Here is a 20,819-nt window from a genome sequence, read left to right on the forward strand (position 1 = left end):
CCTAGGAAAACGCACCCAATGTGCCCTTGGATGCCTTTGCCTTTGACAAATGCTTTGGGTGGGAAGTGTTGCTGCGCACAGAAATGCTTTAGAGCCCAATTTGCGCACTTTAGGAATGCTTCAGCGCATCTTAACCTGCACAAACGGCATGCAAAGCTTTACATAATTGCATTTACAGGTACAGCCTGCATTGATGCCTATGGTTGATCTGCAGTTACTCTGCTGCCCCCTGGGGACCCTTTATCAGTAAGCAGCCTTGCAGTATATCTGAGAACTCTGCTGCCCCCCAGGCACTGTTGATCAGTAGGTAGTTTTTGCAGTATGTCTGAGAACTCTGCTGCCCCCTGGGGACCCTTTATCAGTAAGCAGTCTTGCAGTATATCTGGGAACTCTGCTGCCCCCTGAGGACCCTAAAACAGTAAGCAGTTTTGCAGTGTTTCTGGGTACTCTGCTGCCCCCTGGGGACCCTTTAACAGTAAGCAGTTTTGCAGTATATCTGGGGACTCTGCTGCCCCCTGGGGACCCTTTATCAGTAAGCAGCCTTGCAGTATATCTGGGAACTCTGCTGCCCCCTGGGGACCCTTTATCAGTAAGCAGCCTTGCAGTATATCTGAGAACTCTGCTGCCCCCCAGGCACTGTTGATCAGTAGGTAGTTTTTGCAGTATGTCTGAGAACTCTGCTGCCCCCTGGGGACCCTAAAACAGTAAGCAGTTTTGCAGTATATCTGGGAACTCTGCTGCCCCCCTGGGGACCCTTTATCAGTAAGCAGTTTTGCAGTGTATCTGGGGACTCTGCTGCCCTCTGGGGACCCTAAAACAGTAAGAAGTTTTGCAGTGTATCTGGGGACTCTGCTGCCCCCTGGGGACCCTAAAACAGTAAGCAGTTTTGCAGTGTATCTGGGAACTCTGCTGCCCCCTGGGGACCCTTTATCAGTGAGCAGTTTTGCAGTGTATCTGGGTACTCTGCTGCCCCCTGGGGACCCTAAAACAGTAAGCAGTTTTGCAGTGTATCTGGGAACTCTGCTGCCCCCTGAGGACCCTAAAACAGTAAGCAGTTTTGCAGTGTATCTGGGTACTCTGCTGCCCCCTGGGGACCCTTTATCAGTAAGCAGTCTTGCAGTATATCTGGGAACTCTGCTGCCCCCTGGGAACCCTTTATCAGTAAGCAGTCTTGCAGTATATCTGGGAACTCTGCTGCCCCCTGGGGACCCTTTATCAGTAAGCAGTCTTGCAGTATATCTGGGAACTCTGCTGCCCCCTGGGAACCCTTTATCAGTAAGCAGTCTTGCAGTATATCTGGGAACTCTGCTGCCCCCTGGGGACCCTTTATCAGTAAGCAGTCTTGCAGTATATCTGGGAACTCTGCTGCCCCCTGGGAACCCTTTATCAGTAAGCAATCTTGCAGTATATCTGGGAACTCTGCTGCCCCCTGCTGTCTCTTTATCAGTAAGCAGTCTTGCAGTATATCTGGGAACTCTGCTGCCCTCTGGGGACCCTTTATCAGTAAGCAGTTTTGCAGTATATCTGAGCACTCTGCTGCCCCCTGCTGTCTCTTTATCAGTAAGCAGTCTTGCAGTATATCTGAGAACCCTACTGCCCTCTGGGGACCCTAAAACAGTAAGCAGTTTTGCAGTATATCTGAGCACTCTGCTGCCCCCTGGGGACCCTTCAACAGTAAGCAGTTTTGCAGTCAATCTGAGAACACTGCCACCCCCTTCTGGCGAGTTTGAAGCATTGCACCCTTCCTCCAGGCCTCGGAGAGAACGTCGCGCTCGAGACAGATTTTCCTCAGTAGTATATAATTTAGTAGGGCTACTGCGTAGCCGCCAAACCAAGTACGATGCATGCCGAATTTTACTGTACCAACAGGCTACGGGCCTTGCCGAAGCAAGCTTCTACAGTCTTCTTGTGCCTGCTTGTTAACCCCTTCCGGTTTCGCGCACTTGCAAATTCCGCACAGGGCAGGAAGGTGTTAAACACGAGCGTCTGTCTGTCCGTCTGTCTATTATTACTCGCTCTCACTCTCCGCAATATTCCCTGCTGTACAATGCCATGGAAAATATTCTTTCCTCATTTCCATCTGCCTCCGTTTTCTTTCTGTTGGGTTTTTATACATATTTGCCATTTTTATGTTGTTTGATGAGCTGAGGATTTTGCTGGCTGTGTGGCAATTTTTCTTTCTTTCTTTCTTTTTTTTTTTTTTAAATAAAATATTCTATTTATTTGATTGGAAAATAATAAAGAACTCTGACAATGCCAACGTCTGAATATGTCGTTTTAACCTTTTCCATTTGTGTTTTCAGCCAGTCCGGATCTCAGGGAATCGCGGAGGTTACCCAATGTTTGGGTTTTATTTCTTGTTCTGTATTTTCATGATGATGATATAAATGTGCCGGGCAGGGGCGGACTGACAACTTATGGGGCCCCCGGTCAATAGGGGATCATGGGGCCCCTGTGTTCTTACCCACACTCAAAAAAGCCTATGAAAGGTACCAGGGGCATCTCATGGGGCCCCTACTGACCCCAGGCCCTCGGGCCGTGCTCGAGTTCCCAAATGGTCAGTCCCAGGGGCGGACTGACAACTCATGGGGCCCCCAAGCAATAGGGGATCATGGGGCCCCTGTGTTCTTGCCCACACTCAAAAAAACCTATGAAATGTACCAGGGGCATCTCATGGGGCCCCCTACTGACCCCGGGCCCTCGGGCTGTGCTCGAGTTCCCAAATGGTCAGTCCCAGGGGCGGACTGACAACTCATGGGGCCCCCAAGCAATAGGGGATCATGGGGCCCCTGTGTCCTTGCCCACACTCAAAAAAGCCTATGAAAGGTACCAGGGGCATTTCATGGGGCCCCCTACTGACCCCGGGCCCCGAGTTCCCAAATTGTCAGTCCCAGGGGCAGACTGACAATTCATGGGGCCCATGGAAAATAGGGGATCATGGGGCCCCTGTGTCCTTGCCCACACTCAAAAAAGCCTATAAAAAAAGGTACTAGGGGCATCTCATGGGGCCCCCTACTAACCCCGGGCCCTTGGGCAGTGTTCCCAAATGGTTAGTCCGCCCCTGGTGCTGGGTCTGTTTAGTGGCTGGAAGGACCGTGTGCTGCCTTGTACACACAGGCTTCTGAACACTGGACCAGGGGCGGAGTGACAACTCGTGGGGCCCCCCGGGCAATAGGGGATCATTGGGCCCCTGTGTCCTTGCCCAAACATAAAAAAGCCTATGAAAAAGATACCAGGGGCATCTCATGGGGCCCCCTACTGACTCCGGGCCCTCGGGCAGTGCTGGAGTGCTCGAATGGTCAGTCCGCCCCTGCACTGGGCATTTATAAAGCATTTACAGAGCTCTCCAAAAGCTTTGAAACACTTTAATTAAAATGTATCGAAAACCTGCAAATGCAAATCTTAACGCATGTTCTGTAGTTCCCAGAGATAATTGTGAACTCACGTTACTGTATCTATGGAGGAGCAGGAACAAGATTACTAGACAGCCCCCTTTCTTTATTGCCATAACAACGAGTGGAGGGGTTCTGTAGTTCACAGAGGTAACTGTGAACTCACTGTACTGTATCTATGGAGGAGCAGGAACAGGACTACAACCCCCCCCCCCCTCTTTATTGCCATACTAAAGGGTGGATGGGGTTCTGTAGTTCACCGAGGTAACTATTAACTCACTATACTGTAACTATTGAGGGGCAGGACTACAAACCAGTCCCTCTCCTTATACCCATAATAAAGGGTGGAGGGGTTCTGAAGTTCACAGAGATAACTATGAACCCACTGTATTGTAACTATGGAGCAGTAAAAACAAGACTACAAAACATCCCCCCCTGAGTGTAGCAGGCCACTGAGTCTAATTGGACATTGAAATATCAGCCAGCAAGGCTTGGCCATGAAGACAGGTCCCATTATTATCACCTGTGAGTCCAGGCCTATTTTTTTTTCTTAAAAGTTTGCATAGCTATTGGTCAAGTAGAACAGCTTGTTCATTCCTCCTGTGGAAATGGGGAATGTTCTCCTTCCATTTCCTCTGCAGGTCGAATGTTATCCCTTCATAAAGTGGTTTGTGTCAATACCACATTATGACCATGAGATGGCGCTGAGGATAACAGGAAATAAGTATTTATTTCCTTTGATCATCAGCTCTAATGCAGTGTTTTCCCAAAACCACAATGTTTTTTTTTTATATCAATAAACAACATTCAACCTGTAGAGGAAATAGAACATTCAACTGTTTCCCATTCACCTAGAACAGGGGTAGGCAACCTGTGGCTCTCTAGCTGTTGTGGAACTACATTTCCCATGAGGCATTGCAACATTACAAAACTGACAGTTACAGCTATGACTTGAAGAGGCATGATGGAACTTGTAGTCCTGCAACAGCTGGAGAGCCGCAGATTGCCTACCCTTGACCTAGAACGAATGTAACGGCCAGGGGCGGACTGACCATTGGAGAACTCGAGGGCCCGGGGTCAGTAGAGGGCCCCATGAGAAGCCCCTGGTACCTTTCATAGGCTTTTTTGGGTGTGGTTTGAGTGTGGGCGAGGACACAGGGGCCCATGATCCCCTATTGCCCGGGGGCCCCATGAGTTGTCAGTCCACCCCTGGTAACGACAGTTTCATTGGACGAATAGCTACGCATTCTTTTTCTTTTTATAAATAAATGCACCCTATCGCTTCTATACCGCGTTTAATAAAAACACACAACAGATGGAGATCAAAAATTTTATTGAAATGATTAAAACACGATCAAATTAATATTTTCTAAAAGGTGAACATTGTTTCAGTTTGGAGGGTTATAAAGTAACAGCCAAACTGTTCGACAGGATTGTATTTACCGAGCGGAAGCCTCAAATGATCGATCTACTTAGAAAAAGTAAACAATGATCATTTCATTCAAGTAATTGCTCCATACAATCGACTTGAATGTGAATGGAAGATTCAAACCTCCCCAACTGATTGTTCGATCCCAAAGCATCAAAAAAATGTCGATGGGTGGAGAAAATGAATAATTAAAATTTGGAAACGATCGGTAAATACAGGCTAATAATGCTTTTTATTTCGTTTTTTGTTCGTTTTTGTAAATTTTTTTTTTTTTGATGCAGTCTTATTATAAAAGCAGCGGATGTACCCGTTTTGTTCGATAACCAATTCTTACAAAACATATGACACACAAATCATAAAACAAGAAACAGAAAAATGCTGGAACTCTGCAGAATAATACAACAGTGTAAGATTTATTTTTTTTTAATTATAAATTATAAAGTGATTTTTCCGTTACATTCCTTTTTTTAATGCTCCAATAAAACCAAATTTGATTAATGCCAATGGTGATCAATGCTGTGGACGGCGTAGTGGTTGACATTTTGGTTTTTAGTTTTGGATGAAGTGGGGAAGGCGGAACCTCTGTGAGGTTTTATTTGTGTCTGTGTTGGTGCCGCAGATTTTTCCTTACTTCCTGTCTGGTGAACAAATCCAACGGTATTGGAAAAATAATTAGAAAAAGTAAAAAATGATCATTTCAGATTCAAGTGATTGCTCCATACAATTGACTTGAATGTGACTGGAGAATTCAAACCCACCCAAACGCTTCTTCGATCCCAAAAAATGGTTGAAAGCGAGCCGATGGGTGGAGAAAATGAATTAAAATTTGGAAACGATCGGTAAATACAGGCTAATAATGCTTTTTATTTAGTTTTTTGTTTGTTTTTGTTTTTTTTTTTGATGCAGTCTTATGATAAAAGCAGCGGATGCACCCGTTTTGTTCGATAACCAATTCTTACAAAACATATGACACACAAATCATAAAAAAAGAAACAGAAAAATGCTGGAACTCTGCAGAATAATACAATAGTGTAAGATTTTTTTTTTTAAATTATAAATTATAAAGTGATTTTTCCGTTACATTCCTTTTTTTAATGCTCCAATAAAACCAAAGTTGATTAATGCCAATGGTGATCAATGCTGTGGACGGCGTAGTGGTTGACATTTTGGTTTTTAGTTTTGGATGAAGTGGGGAAGGCGGAACCTCTGTGAGGTTTTATTTGTGTCTGTGTTGGTGTCACAGATTTTTCCTTACTTCCTGTCTGGTGAACAAATCCAATGGTATTGGATTCTGCAGGACTGTCCCGGGATTTTACCGAAATGCTGGTGTCCCGCTGCCGGCGGGGTCCCACTACCGGGCTTGGGCTCCTTTATTGCTCTGAACCGGTGCTCCTTCTACCACCACAGAGTTCCAGTGTCCTCACAGAGTACCAATGCTCCCCACCTTCCCCCAAAGAGTACCAGTGCCTCCCCCCCCACCTCCACAGATTACCAGTGCCCCATTTTACCCCAATTTTTTCACCCACTGACCATCAATACGAGGTATTTTACCTCCCTGTAGTAAAATAACGGTAGTGAGCGCTCTCTAATAAAGCAGCTGATACACTCAGGTAACCAAATAAAACCCTTAGAAATACAATAAATAATAAAGCGCAGCGCTGTACTTTATTATTTTTTTGTATTTTACCTCCCTGTTTATCTGCTGGGAGGTATTCTGGTATAGTCGTTGTCATCAGGACAGGAAATAAAGGAAATCTCTACTATGGATCCCACAAATGACAGTAACAACCCCATAGGAGTTCTTATCTTTCCCCACTCTATCCAAAACCAGAAAACACCAGAGAACTGTAAAAAATTAAATTCTAGGGTACATTTTAAGTCTTTTTTTTAAGTCTTTTTATAATTTACATAAAGTGCCATTCTTTCTTTTTATCCCCTATATCAGTGGTACTCAACCTTCCTAATGCCGCGACCCTTTAATACAGTTCCTCATGTTGTGGTGACCCCCCCAACCATAAAATTATTTACTCAGTAATTATAATTCATGAGTGTCGTTTTAACTCCAATACTGCTGCTTTCAACACAGCAGCTGCTTTTAACACAGTAGCTGCTTTTATAGAGTAGCTGCTTTCAACACAGTAGCTGCTTTCAACACAGTAGCTGCTTTTAACACAGTAGCTGCTTTTATAGAGTAGCTGCTTTCAACACAGTAGCTGCTTTTAACAGAGTAGCTGCTTTCAACACAGTAGCTGCTTTCTACACAGTAGCTGCTTTTAACAGAGTAGCTGCTTTCAACACAGTAGCTGCTTTCTACACAGTAGCTGCTCTTTACACATCGGAAATATGTGTTTTCCGATGGTCTTAGGCGACCCCTGTGAAAGGGTTGTTCGACCCCCAAAGGGGTCGCGATCCACAGGTTGAGAACCACTGCCCTATATACAGGGCCATATACCATACAGTATACTGCAGTGTCATTCACTTTCCCCTAGCATAGGCCACATGCTGTTTGCACTCCACAGGCAACAAGCCTCTTTGATTGGTGGCCATTGCTGCCTTAATATTTCATTAGACCAAAAATGTGCTAACAGAAACTCAAGTCCACACTGAAAGTTTGCTATTGCGGATGTACTTTACACTGCAGAGTCAATGGCTCTCAAGCACATCTAAACCCTCTATAAGGGGGTTCTGTTACCCCCAAAAAAGACAATCATTTTTCCCATGTCCCAACCAAGGATTCATTCCTGGTGGTTTTCCACAAGCCACCTGAACACAGAACACATAGGCTTACTCAACGGCTTACTCATCACCCTTGTCTGGTATGTTCTGCTATCGTTCTTCTGAAATTAGGCCAACAGAGAACTTAAATGTGGGCATTCAACCACTGCAAATGTACATTTTTATGCTGCAATCAGTTAATGGAACAATCATGTGGCAGGCCAATCTACACATTGTATAAGGTTCCTAGACTAGCCAATGGCTACAAATCACAATGTTCCATTTCCATGAAGATCTTGAAGGGTGCCCACACCTCAACAGATCTCATGTGTAGGGCAGATGGCTCTTCAATCATCCTATGGCCTTTTCATGAAGATCTTGAACGGTGACCACACCTCAGCAGATCTCATATGTAAGGCAGCTGGCTCCTCAACAAGTATAGCCAAACTAACTTAAGGAAAATTCGAACACAAATGGACATTCAAGAAATGGCTGTTAATCACCTTTCAAGAAATGGCTGTTAATCACCCTATATGCTTTCCATGGAGATCTTGAAGGGTGCCCAAACCTCAACAGATCTCATGTGTAGGGCAGATGGCTCTTCAATCACCCTGTACTTTCTTCATGAAGATCTTGAAGGGTGTCCACACCTCAACAGATCTCATGTATAGGGCAGACAGTTCTTCAATCATCCTATGGCCTTTTCATGAAGATCTTGAAGGGTGACCACACCTCAGAAGATCTCATATGTAAGGCAGCTGGTTCTTCAACAAGCATAGCCAAACTAACTTAAGGAAACTTCAAACACAAACGGACATTCATCAAATGGCTGTTAATCACCCTATATCCTTTCCATGGAGATCTTGAAGGGTGCCCACACCTCAACAGATCTCATGTAGAGGGCAGATAGTTATTCAATCATCCTATGGCCTTTTCATGAAGATCTTGAAGGGTGAGCACACTTCAGTAGACCTCATATGTAAGGCAGCTGGCTCTTCAACAAGTATAGCCAAAGTAACTTAAGGAAAATTCGAACACAAACGGACATTCAAGAAATGGCTGTTAATCAGCTTTCAATAAATATCTGTTAATCACCCTATATGCTTTCCATGGAGATCTTGAAGGGTGCACACACCTCAACAGATCTCATGTGTAGGGCAGATGGCTCTTCAATCACCCTGTACTTCCTTCATGAAGATCTTGAAGGGTGTCCACACCACAACAGATCTCATGTGTAGGGCAGATAGTTCTTCAATCATCCTATGGCCTTTTCATGAAGATCTTGAACGGTGACCACACCTCAGCAGATCTCATATGTAAGGCAGCTGGCTCCTCACCAAGTATAGCCAAACTAACTTAAGGAAAATTCGAACACAAATGGACATTCAAGAAATGGCTGTTAATCACCTTTCAAGAAATGGCTGTTAATCACCCTATATCCTTTCCATGGAGATCTTGAAGGATGCACACACCTCAACAGATCTCATGTGTAGGGCAGATGGCTCTTCAATCACCCTGTACTCTCTTCATGAAGATCTTGAAAGGTGACCACACCTCAACAGATCTCATGTGTAGGCCAGATGGCTCTTCAATCACCCTGTACTTCCTTCATGAAGATCTTGAAGGGTGTCCACACCTCAACAGATCTCATGTGTTGGGCAGATAGTTCTTCAATCATCCTATGGTCTTTTCAAGAAGCTCTTGAAGGATGACCACACCTCAGAAGATCTCATATGTAAGGCAGCTGACTCTTCAACAAGCATAGCCAAACTAACTTAAGGAAAATCCGAACACAAACATTATTCAATAAATGGCTGTTAATCACCCTATATCCTTTCCATGGAAATCTTGAAGGGTGCCCACACCTCAACAGATCTCATGTGTAGGGCAGATGGCTCTTCAATCACCCTGTACTCTCTTCATGAAGATCTTGAAGGGTGTCCACACCTCAACAGATCTCATGAGTAGGGCAGATGGCTCTTCAATCACCCTGTACTCTCTTCATGAAGATCTTGAAGGGTGCCCACACCTCAACAGATCTCATGTATAGGACAGATGGCTCTTCAATCACCCTGTACCCTTTTCATGAAGATCCTGAAGGGTGACCACACCTCAGTAGATCTCATGTGTAAGGCAGCTGGCTCTTCAAACACCCTATGGCCTTTTCATGAAGATCTTGAAGGGTGCTCACACCTCAGCAGATCTAATTTGTAAGACAGTTGGCTCTTCAACAAGCAGAGCCAAACTAACTTAAGGAAAATTCGAACACAAATGAATGATAGAAAATTTGCAGACTGTTTGATCACCAGTTGTAGGTTGCTAACCTCATTCCTTCAATAAGTGGCTGTCCATAACCCTATACCCTTTTCATGAAGATCCTGAAGGGTGCTCACACCTCAACAGATCTCATGTGTAGCGCAGATGGCTCTTCAATCACCCTGTACTCTCTTCATGAAGATCTTGAAGGGTGCCCACACCTCAACAGATCTCATGTATAGGACAGATGGCTCTTCAATCACCCTGTACCCTTTTCATGAAGATCCTGAAGGGTGACCACACCTCAGTAGATCTCATGTGTAAGGCAGCTGGCTCTTCAAACACCCTATGGCCTTTTCATGAAGATCTTGAAGGGTGCTCACACCTCAGCAGATCTAATTTGTAAGACAGTTGGCTCTTCAACAAGCAGAGCCAAACTAACTTAAGGAAAATTCGAACACAAATGAATGATAGAAAATTTGCAGACTGTTTGATCACCAGTTGTAGGTTGCTAACCTCATTCCTTCAATAAGTGGCTGTCCATAACCCTATACCCTTTTCATGAAGATCCTGAAGGGTGCTCACACCTCAACAGATCTCATGTGTAGCGCAGATGGCTCTTCAATCACCCAATACCCCTTTCATGAAGATCTTGAAGGGTGACCACACCCAAACAGATCTCAAGTGTATGGCAGATGGCTCTTCCATCACCCTATATCTTTGTCATGAAGATCTTGAAGGGTGACCACATCTCAGCAGTTGTCTCTTTAACCTCGTTTTTTCCAGTAAGTGGCTGTCCATAACCCTATACCCTTTTCATGAAGATCTTTTGGACGATTGCCCTTATAACATTAATACTTTTAAAAGAAATACTGAAACAGGCTAAATTTGCTCAAATTTGTTCTTCAAATCTAAATACTGTGTAGCAGTTCCTATTTTTTGTTTCATATGATGTATCAAATTTAAGTTCTAGGTTTTCATTTTTTACCAAAATACTGTTGTTTTTTTTTCTGGTTTTCTACATTCATCAAAAACATGAGTTGCATAAAATATAAAGACCATTTTATTCTGGGGGACAATCCATATGTCCTTTAAAAGAAAAAGGTTGTGTCTATGCTCTTCCCATGCCATCCAACCAAGGTGCAAATAGGCTTTATAGACAATGGTGGAATATATACTGAAGGTATGTTCTGATAGACCTCAGGCAAAGCAGATCGTAGATGTCTCCATAAACATGTACACTAAGCTGAACGTACAAGTTTATATCTCTGAAGCCACTGAACGGACTGGTTTGTATGAAGGTGCCATATATATAAGATGGTTGGGTAATCTGGTTAATATAGGGAAGGAAGAAGACAACTTCTCCAGTCTATGGGTTCCATCGCTGCCATGAGTTGTTATGGCATTCATTTTGCTAGTCAGCATAACCATTATACTCTCGTACTCTCGGGCTAGCAGACATGAAATGCTTTCACATTATTTCATCCATTTTTTTTTAGAAATCTCATATTTTAGTTCACCTAAAGAAATATGTTTTCCTATACCTATATGATATGTAACAACAACTCAGATACAGATACGCATATCTATGCCATCAATAATACAGGAAAAAAGAAATATGAATTGAATACAGAAAGATATAATGCTGTTTGATCAGAAGATTTCAAAGAATGAACTTGTTAGACTTGGCCACCGATGTCTCCATTCTGTCTGAGAAGATTGGAAAATTGGATCTCCCGAATTCTGGAATATGAAACAAAATGTAAATTCCGGTGTTACTGCATTTTCAACATCAAACGCAAGCCTGGAGGTTGGCACTTGTTTTAAACTGCAGGTACCATTTTATACCAATACTGGGGGTAAAATGTAACATGGTACCAAGCTGGCCGCCCACCCCACCCCAAAACCAAAACCTAACACTTTTTGGACATTTATTACATTGTTTGTGTGAGCAGATGCCATTGTGAGAAAGGACAAAAGTACTATTTCTGGTGCATCACAATGCCTTTTGAGCTCTTCATCAGATCTGGTGAATACAGACATTTGATGGTTGAGGTTTTCTGACACCCCCCCCTGCCTAAAAAAAAAAACCCAACACACAGTCTCTTTCCTTCTCCCCTAACTTTGTATTTACTCCAATTTATAGTATATAGGCAAAGGTTGGTGGACACCTGACCATCACACCTACAGTGAAGGAAATAAGTATTTGATCCCCTGCTGATTTTGAATGTTTGCCCCTCACAAAGAAATGATCGGTCTAAAAATCGAATGTTCGGTGTATTGTAACACTGAGAGACAGAATAGCAACAAAAAAATCTTGGGTGAGAACCTTCTTCCCTCAGCCAGGGCATTGAAAATGGGTGGTGGATGGGTGTTCCAGCATGACAATGACCCAAAACACACGGCCAAGGCAACAAAGGAGGGGCTCAAGAAGAAGCACATTAAGGTCCTGGAGTGGCCTAGCCAGTCTCCAGACCTTCATCCGATTGAAAATCTGTGGAGGGAGCTGAAAGTTAGAGTTGCCAAACGTCAGCCACCAAACCTTAATGACTTGGAGTGGATCTGCCAAGAGGAGTGGGCCAAAATCCCTCCCGAGATGTGTGCAAACCTGGTGGCCAACTCCAGGAAACGTCTGACCTCTGTGATTTTCAACAAGGGATTTGCCACCAAGTACTAAGCCATGTTTTGTGAAGGGCATCAAATCCTTCTTTCCCTCATGAACATGCAAATCAGTCATCATTTGTTAGATGCATTTCTGCTGAATTTGTTGTTGCTTTTCTGTCTCTGAGTGTTACAATACACCGAACATTCGATTTTTAGACTGATCATTTCTTTGTGAGGGGCGAACATTCAAAATCAGCAGGGGATCAAATACTTATTTCCTTCGCGGTATATGAGCTCATTGGATGTCCCATTCCAAAACCATGGCCATTAACATGGAGTTGCCCCTGCCCCTTTGGGGCTATACCAGGGGCGGACTGACAACTCATGGGGCCCCCGGGCAATAGGGGATCATGGGTCCCCTGTATCCTTGCCAAAACTCAAAAAAGCCTATGAAAAAGGTACCAGGGGCATCTCATGGAGCCCCCTACTGACCCTGGGCCCTCGGGCATTGCCCGAGTTTCCAAATGGTCAGTCCGCCCCTGGGCTATACTATCTTCCATTCTTCAGGGAAGGCTTTCCACAGGATTTTGGGGTGTGTTTATGGGAATATGTTCTCATTTGTAAGGTTAGGTACTGCTGTTGGATGAGAAGACCTAGCTCACCATTGGCATTCCATTTGATCCCAGAGGGGTTCTGTAGGGTTGACCCTAACATCAAATCCTACCTCATAGCTTAATAATTGCTATGTAACATTATATCATATATATGCTGAATGGCCAAAAATTTTTGGAAATCTGACCATCACACCTCTGATCTTGTTGGACATCACATTCCCAATCAAATGTCCAACATACCTTTGGGAATAGGATGGTGGACATTATTATGGAGTTGCCCCCTCGCCATCGTTTGTGGCTATAACACCCTCCATTCTATTGGGAAATATTGTCTCACAATCGGTGTTCCAACTCATCCAAAAGGTGTTCAGTAGAGTTGAGGTCGGTGGTCTGTGCAGGACACTCAAGTTCCTCCACACCAAGCTGGTCAAACCATGTCTCTGTGGAGCTGGCTTTGTACACGGGGACACAGTCATGCTGGTCTTGATCAAACTCTTACCACAAGGATGGAAGAGCACAATTGTCTACAATGTCTTTGTATGATGTAGTATTAACAGTATCCTTCGCTGGAGATACCTGAACGCCATCATTTGGAGGGATGATCACATATCTTTTGCTATAAAGTGTTTCCCCATAAATTGGCATTTCCATAGCGTTTTACTCTACTATCAAACCTCATGAATGCTTTACTAAGCTCATTGCTGTTTCCTCTACAGCTTCCTTCTATGCTTTTCAGCCATGTCTCTATCCTACATCCCAGCCAGGGGCGGACTTACCATTTGGAAACTCGGGCACTGCCCGGGGTCAGTAGGGGGTCCCATGAGATGCTCCTGGTACCTTTTTCATAGGCTTTTTTGAGTTTGGGCAAGGACACAGGGGCCCCATGATCCCCTATTGCCCGGGGACCCCATCAGTTGTCAGTCCGCCCCTGATCCCAGCTGTTTATCCTTATTGTTCCTGGATAGAAAACATCCTTCCAAATACAACAGCATCCACTCCAGAGAGCCCAGATGTATTCTGGGACAAACTGAATATACAACTGTGCTGGAACTTTTCATATACCTTTGAAAGGAGCAAAAAAATGTAGACAAAGGAGAGGTAGGAGTGGCTTGTTTTATATTTGCATGTCATTTGGTAGGATATTATTGTGTCATTATCTGCTGTGATAGTTTCTGACTCACTTGTTATGCCTGGCCACATAATTGCAAGGTACCAGAAGAAAAATGATGAGAACAAGTGCACCGATACCCACAAAACGATTTATTCCTCCAACATCTAGAATGACAAGAAAAACTGCATTAGTAAGTCGGCAACATCATATTTCATCAGCAGATGGCAATTTGGTAACTCTAAAGCAGTGGTGTCCCTAGGCGGGTGCGGTGGGTGCGCGCTGCACCGGGTGACACCTTTTGCACAGGGTGACACCGGACCCTCTCCAAAGACATGCGGGTAGGTTGATTGGCCCTAGAATGTGTAGGAATGTGGGTTAGGCACCTTAGAATGCAAGCTTCAGGGTAGGGCAGGGGCGTCCCTAGGGATGGTGTCACCCAGTGCAGTAACACTTGGTGTCACCCCTCCGACGATCCCTGCAGGATGGATCGGATCTGCGGATTGAGCATAATGGATCGGAGTCGATTGCTCCCCAATCTGCAGATCTGATCCATCTTGCGGGGATCGTCGGCTTGCAACCTATACGGGGTTAACTGATCTAGGTACGGCTGTGCAAGATCCGGGACTTGTCTGTAACCAGGAAATACGGCCGCGATAGCAGGAACCTCCTCCATCTGACCAGGGGTGGACTGACCATTTGGAAACTCGTGCACTGCCCGAGGGCCTGGTGTCAGTAGGGGGCCCCATGAGATGCCCCTGGTACCTTTTTATAGGCTTGAGTTTGGGCAAGAAAACAGGGGCCCCATGATCCCCTATTGCCCGGGGGCCCCATGAGTTGTCAGTCCGCCCCTGCATCCGACATCATTTCTTGAGCAGGTGCAGACCGGACCGGTGTTGAAAGATCAGTTAACCCCGTATAGGTTGCAAGCCGATGATCCCCGCAAGATGGATCTTCCATACAGGTTCACCCCACCTCCCCATCCTCGCTGTACTTACCTCCATGGGTGATGAGCTGTCAGTACCCATGCAGCTGGTCCAGCGATCCAGGGATTTGACATCCCCACCCTTCTCCCCTTTTATTTTTCAGATCTTCCAGGATTAATCAGAGTGATGCTCCGTGTCAGAGCTGAATCCATAATCCAGCAAGTCTTTATTGCATACGACAAGAGGTCACATAAGACATCAATTGCATTTTAATGGCTCAGAATTCCCCCTTCATCAGGGCTCAAGTGCTGGAAGCAATGGAAAAAATATGGACAACAGATTGTGATCACAATGTATCGTCTAGTATTATTTTCCATAACTGCCAGCATTTACACACTGATGAAGGGAGTTCTGAGCCTCCGAAACGTGTTGACTGTCTGACATATTCTTAAGTGGAATAAAGACTTACTGGACAAAATATATTTCAATATATATACTGCATGTTCAAATGCATTTTTTATATATTACAAAATATATGAAAAATATTTTTTAAAATATATATTTTTTAAATATATTCTTCAGATTTTTTTAACATATAAAAAAGTAATTTTAACATATATTTTTACATATATTTTAAATGCATTCCAAAAATGTAGATTAAATGTAATCTTAAAGACATACAGTATATTTGAAAATGTATTTTTAAAAATATTTTTCATATATTTTGTAATAAAAATGCATTTCAACATACAGTATATTTATATATATATATATATAATATATATATATATATATATATATATATATAAAATGGAAAAAGTTGTTTACGAGTGACGGTCCATGCAATCGCCAAGGGTCGGATATGACTGAATGGATATATATATATATACATTTATTTATTGAAATATATTTTGAAATATATTGAATACAGACAAAATTGTAGTATTTCATATATATGTATATATTTGGGAAGAATATTTTTTAAATATATTTAAAATATATATTTCTTCAATGTGGGATTTTGCCAAGGCACCCCTGAAGAAACCTCAAGGCACCCCACGGTGCCTGGGTACCCTGTTTGAGAAAGACTGTTTTATTATTATTATTATTATTATTATTTTATTATTATACAGTATTTATAAAGCGCCTAGAGTTCGCTCAGCGCTGTACATTACAAAGGGAGACAGTACACGAGACAGAACAATAACAATACAATGTGATACATGAGGGGTTCGAGGGCCCTGCTCCTTGGAGCTTACAATCTAGGAGGGAGGGGATGGTGGTACGGGAGGAATAGATGTGGGGAATGGAGTGGTAGGGAGAGTGGAGGAGGTCGGCAGTTAGCAGGGGGTGGGGTAGGTTTCCCTGAAGAGATGGGTTTTCAGGGTGCGCCTAAAGGAGAGGAGAGTAGGTGATAGTCTGATTGATTGGGGTAGGGAGTTCCAGAGGATGGGTGACACCCTGGAGAAGTCCTGAAGGTGGGCATGGGAGGAGGAGACCAGGGAACAAGAGAGAAGGAGGTCTTGTGAGGAGCGGAGTGTGCGTGTTGGGCGGTACTTGGATATTAGGTCGGTGATGTAATTTGGGGCAGTATGGTGGACAGCTTTGTATGTCAGTGTTAGGATTTTGAATTTGATCCGTTGTGCAATTGGAAGCCAGTGGAGGGATTGGCAGAGGGGGGTGGAGGAAACGGAGCGGTTGGTGAGGTGAATGAGTCTGGCAGCCGTATTCAGGATGGACTGAAGCGGGGATAGCCAGCGGTGAGGCAGGCCAGTGAGGAGGGAGTTGCAGTAGTCGAGTCGTGATATGATGAGGGAGTGGATGAGCTGTTTAGTGGTTTCTGGGGTTAGGAACGTGCGGATTTTGGCAATGTTGCGGAGGTGGAGTCTACACGAGTTTGTTAAAGATTGGACTTGGGGCTGGAAGGATAGTTTGGAGTCCAGAATGACAAAAAGTACTCTGGCCTGCAGGGCGGGCCTGACAGTGGCATTGTGGGACGTGATGGAGAAGTCAATGGGGGGGTGGTGTGCTGGCTGGGGGGAAGACTAGGAGCTCGGTTTTGGAGAAGTTCCGTTTAAGGAAGTGGAGCAACATCCAGAATGATATGTCATTTAGTAGGTTTGTGATTTGGGCAGAGATTGCAGGGGGTGAGGTGGGGGGTTGAGAGATAGATCATTCCTATAGGTTATGCAGTAGCTAGGGCTCCAAGGTGCTGCAAATTCAGGTGTATCTTATGTTGTACAGCCATACACCTTCAAACATGTGTACATGAGCCCCTACTGCATAGGAAACCTGTAATGGAAGGAAAAGGGGAGCTGCCTTTTATGACTTGCTTAGAAAATGCTTGTTTTCTGGCTGTCTTGCTGAGTCTCTGTCTTCAACACCATTTGGTATGGAACAAGCATGTGGTGAATGGAGTCCAAGTGCAAACTTAACAGTCTGAAGCCATTGGATCAGTATTATGGCCAGGCAACTACATAGATGCCAAATGTCTCAGATTTTCCGCAACAGTCAGGCATCTTGGATCTCAGTCCTGATGATGTTGTATCTTGGGCAAAGTCCAGAGATCACAGTATCACCTTTATTTGAGTTAGTGCACATGAGCAGAAACTCCATAAGACACTCTTTATGGTGATCGGTGGCCGAGTGGACAGTCACCGTATAAATAAAGGCAGGGCTTGGGTGGGCCATTTCAGTAAGTGGGCAGGGTCTGGGCAAGACTGTCCTATGACTGGGCATCCACGAGTCAGACTGTGGGCAGGGTCTGGGTGAAACCAAACAACCATTGAGCTAAGAGGGACATATTCCAAGTTGTGAAGGATGCGTACCGGTAACTTTTGTAGACAAATTGGGAACCACATTCATATTTTTTTCCTCAGTTTCTAAGCAATCCTTCACGGATGGCGGGCACTCTGTAAAAAGACAAAATTCACCCAATGACACATTTAGATAGATGGTACAGATAGCATGATAAATAGAAAACATACTTTAAAATATGTTGGAGGGGTTCAGTAAGAATGCCTTTGCATTCTTAGCATTGGGTTTACGCTCAGAGGTTCTAGCTGTCTTCTAAGGGTTCCAGTTTGGGAATGGTTGTGGAAAGTTCAGGGATAACTCAAGCCAAAATGGCAACCCCAAAGACTTGGCCATTAGCAGAACGGATGATGAGGCTATTCACTAAGCTGTTGGTGGAGTGTGTATCCCTGACCCTGGTAGGTGCTGGTAACACCATACACAGGGACATCTAAGTGAGCTCTTTTAATTTTTAGTAAGACAATTAGCGCACATAAGGCTTGATAAAGTGCCGTCAACCAATATTATCACGTGTCTTTTAGAAAACTGGCCATACCTTTCTTGTCTTCACGATTTTCTGGCTCTTTTGGCTTTGGTGTTGTGGTTAAAGTTTGGTCCTCCACGGATAGGTAGCATGCTGCAAAAACAAGCAAGTGCTAAATTAGTGTTTCTTAAGCTTTTTTTGTCACAGCACCTTTTAGAAGTATGCACAATTCTGAAGCACCCCGGTCTAAAACAACATAAATGTTAAATCTCATTGGGAGACCTGAGCTTGGGAAAATGCACACAACCACCTTGATGAAATTAATGTCACACCATCAGATGTTCTCCCCTCACATAAGAAGTCCTCCCATAATGTAAGAGGTCCCCTCATCACATCGGAGGTCCCACCATCACAGCAGAGGTTCCCCCACCACATCAAAGGTTACTCCATTACATCAGTGGTTCCCTCATCACATCAGAGGTCCTCCTATCACATCAGAGGTCCCGCCATCACATCAGAGGTCACTCATCACATCAGAGGTCCTCTTATCACATCAGAGGTCTCACTATCACATCAGAGGTTCCTCCATCACATCAGAGGTTACCCCATCAGATCAGAGGTTGACTCATCACATCAGAGGTCCTTCTATCACATCAGAGGTCTCACCATCACATCAGAGGTCCTCCAACACAGTGGTTCCTCCGCACATCAGAGGTTCCACTATTGCATCAGAGGTCCCCCATCACAGAGGTTCCCTCATCACATCAGAGGTCCCGCCATCACATCAGAGGTCTTCCATCGCAGAGGTTCCATCATCACACCAGAGGTCCCCCCCATCACATCAGAGTTCCCCCTTCACATCAGAGGTCCTCCTTCACATCAGAGGTCTCCCCATCACATCAAAGGTTCCCTCATCACATCAGAGGTCCTGTCATAACATCAGAGGTCCCATCATCACATCAGAGGTCCTTCCCATCACATCAGAAGTCCTTCCATCACATAAAAGGTCCACCATCACATCAGAGGACCTTGCATCATATCAGAGATTCCCCATCACATTAGAGGTCCTTGCATAACATCATATTCCCCCCATTACATCAGAGGTCCACCATCATATCAGAGGTCCATCCCTTCACATCAGAGGTCATCCCATCACATGAAAAGTCCCTCCACCACATCAGAGGTCATCCCATTGCATGAAAGGTCCCTCCACCACATCAGAGGTCCTTGCATAATATCAGAGGTTCCCCCATCACATCAGAGGTTTTCCCATCACATCACATTCCCTCCCATCACATAAGAGAACCACCATCACATCAGAGGTCCCCCATCACATCAGATGTTCTCCCATCACATCAGAGGTTCTCCCAACACATCAGAGGTCCCCCCATCACATCAGAGGTTCTCCCAACACATCAGAGGTCCCCCCATCACATCAGAGGTTCTCCCAACACATCAGAGGTCCCCCATCACATCAGATGTTCTCCCATCACATCAGATACCCCCCATCATCTAGTGTTCTCATCACATCGGTGTCCCCGTCACAGAGCCTCCCAATCACACAGTCCCTCAAAAACATCAGAGTCCTATATTTTGGTGCCAGCAGCATAGCGGAGGGTGGGAGGTGGAGCAGGCAAGACTTCCATCCTCTCCTGAATGCCACCTGCCCTAGATCAGCATCATGATTTGCCACAGTGTGGGCTGGTTTGCCAAACATCGGCCAAAAGCTTTGCAGGTTTCCCTTCAGAAATAAGGAACAACCAATAATACAGTGTATAGCCTTTATCCTGGTCAGCAGCCATATTTTCAGTGTTTGTTGGAACGGTTAGGCAGAGCTGCTGATTCTACGTAGGTAGTGATACTGTTTCATTTTTTCTAAGTTCTGCATTGGTCCATGTCCCCCATTGCAGTGTCTGCTTTCCTATGCCTTTTGTTTAACAAGATCTTGTTTATGAGCCTCACAAATGGTCAGAATTGAAGAACAAGATTGACCCCTCCTTCCCATAGATGTAAATGGGATTTGCCACAAAGTTTGTGAACTTCAGACTTCATTATCCAAGAAAACACACCCAACAATAAAGCAAATATATAATTAATATCACTTTTATGTTTAGCCATTCAGCATCCTCAGTACCAGGCATGGATATTGGTGATAGAAAACCTCATTGCTTACCTCTATTCTTCATGTCTATGGAAGTAGGCTGACTCCTTCCTGTGCCGTGTTCTATGAACAGAGATCCTTCTTTTCCACTCTTAAATGAAACTTTCAGTAAAGAGTCATCTACGAAACAGGTGCTGATCTCCAAATGTTCCTCTTTGTCTGGACACTGTATACCTGAACTCAGAGCTTTTCGATTTTCTTCCAGGTTTATAAAAATGGGGGGATCTCCCACTTTACAAGTTGCAGTGCATATATCTAATAATGAGGAAAGACAAAAAGGGTAAAGAGTCTGGGATGCTTGTTCAGTGAACCCCTGGAAAAAGTCACACTTAGACAG

General features: G+C 44.3%; 1 protein-coding gene across 2 annotated transcripts in view; it reads right to left on the reverse strand.

The window, feature by feature from the left end:
* Window positions 1-4,708: 4,708 nt before the first annotated feature.
* The window catches only part of LOC149445349 (uncharacterized), a 38,209-nt gene continuing 22,098 nt past the window's right edge, over window positions 4,709-20,819 (reverse strand). For both annotated transcript variants that reach the window (XM_089653894.1, XM_089653895.1), the window contains 5 exons: window positions 20,495-20,737; window positions 18,394-18,474; window positions 17,873-17,956; window positions 14,192-14,285; window positions 4,709-11,535 (listed from right to left, as the gene is read on the reverse strand). In XM_089653894.1, the coding sequence (XP_089510020.1) occupies window positions 11,472-11,535; window positions 14,192-14,285; window positions 17,873-17,956; window positions 18,394-18,474; window positions 20,495-20,737 (566 nt within the window). In that variant the 3' untranslated portion in view covers window positions 4,709-11,471. The remainder of the gene's footprint in view (window positions 11,536-14,191; window positions 14,286-17,872; window positions 17,957-18,393; window positions 18,475-20,494; window positions 20,738-20,819) is intronic.

Source organism: Staurois parvus, unplaced genomic scaffold (assembly GCF_062004578.1).
Source record: "Staurois parvus isolate SC_StPar_1 unplaced genomic scaffold, SC_StPar_1.0 ptg000726l, whole genome shotgun sequence".
NCBI lineage: Eukaryota > Metazoa > Chordata > Amphibia > Anura > Ranidae > Staurois > Staurois parvus.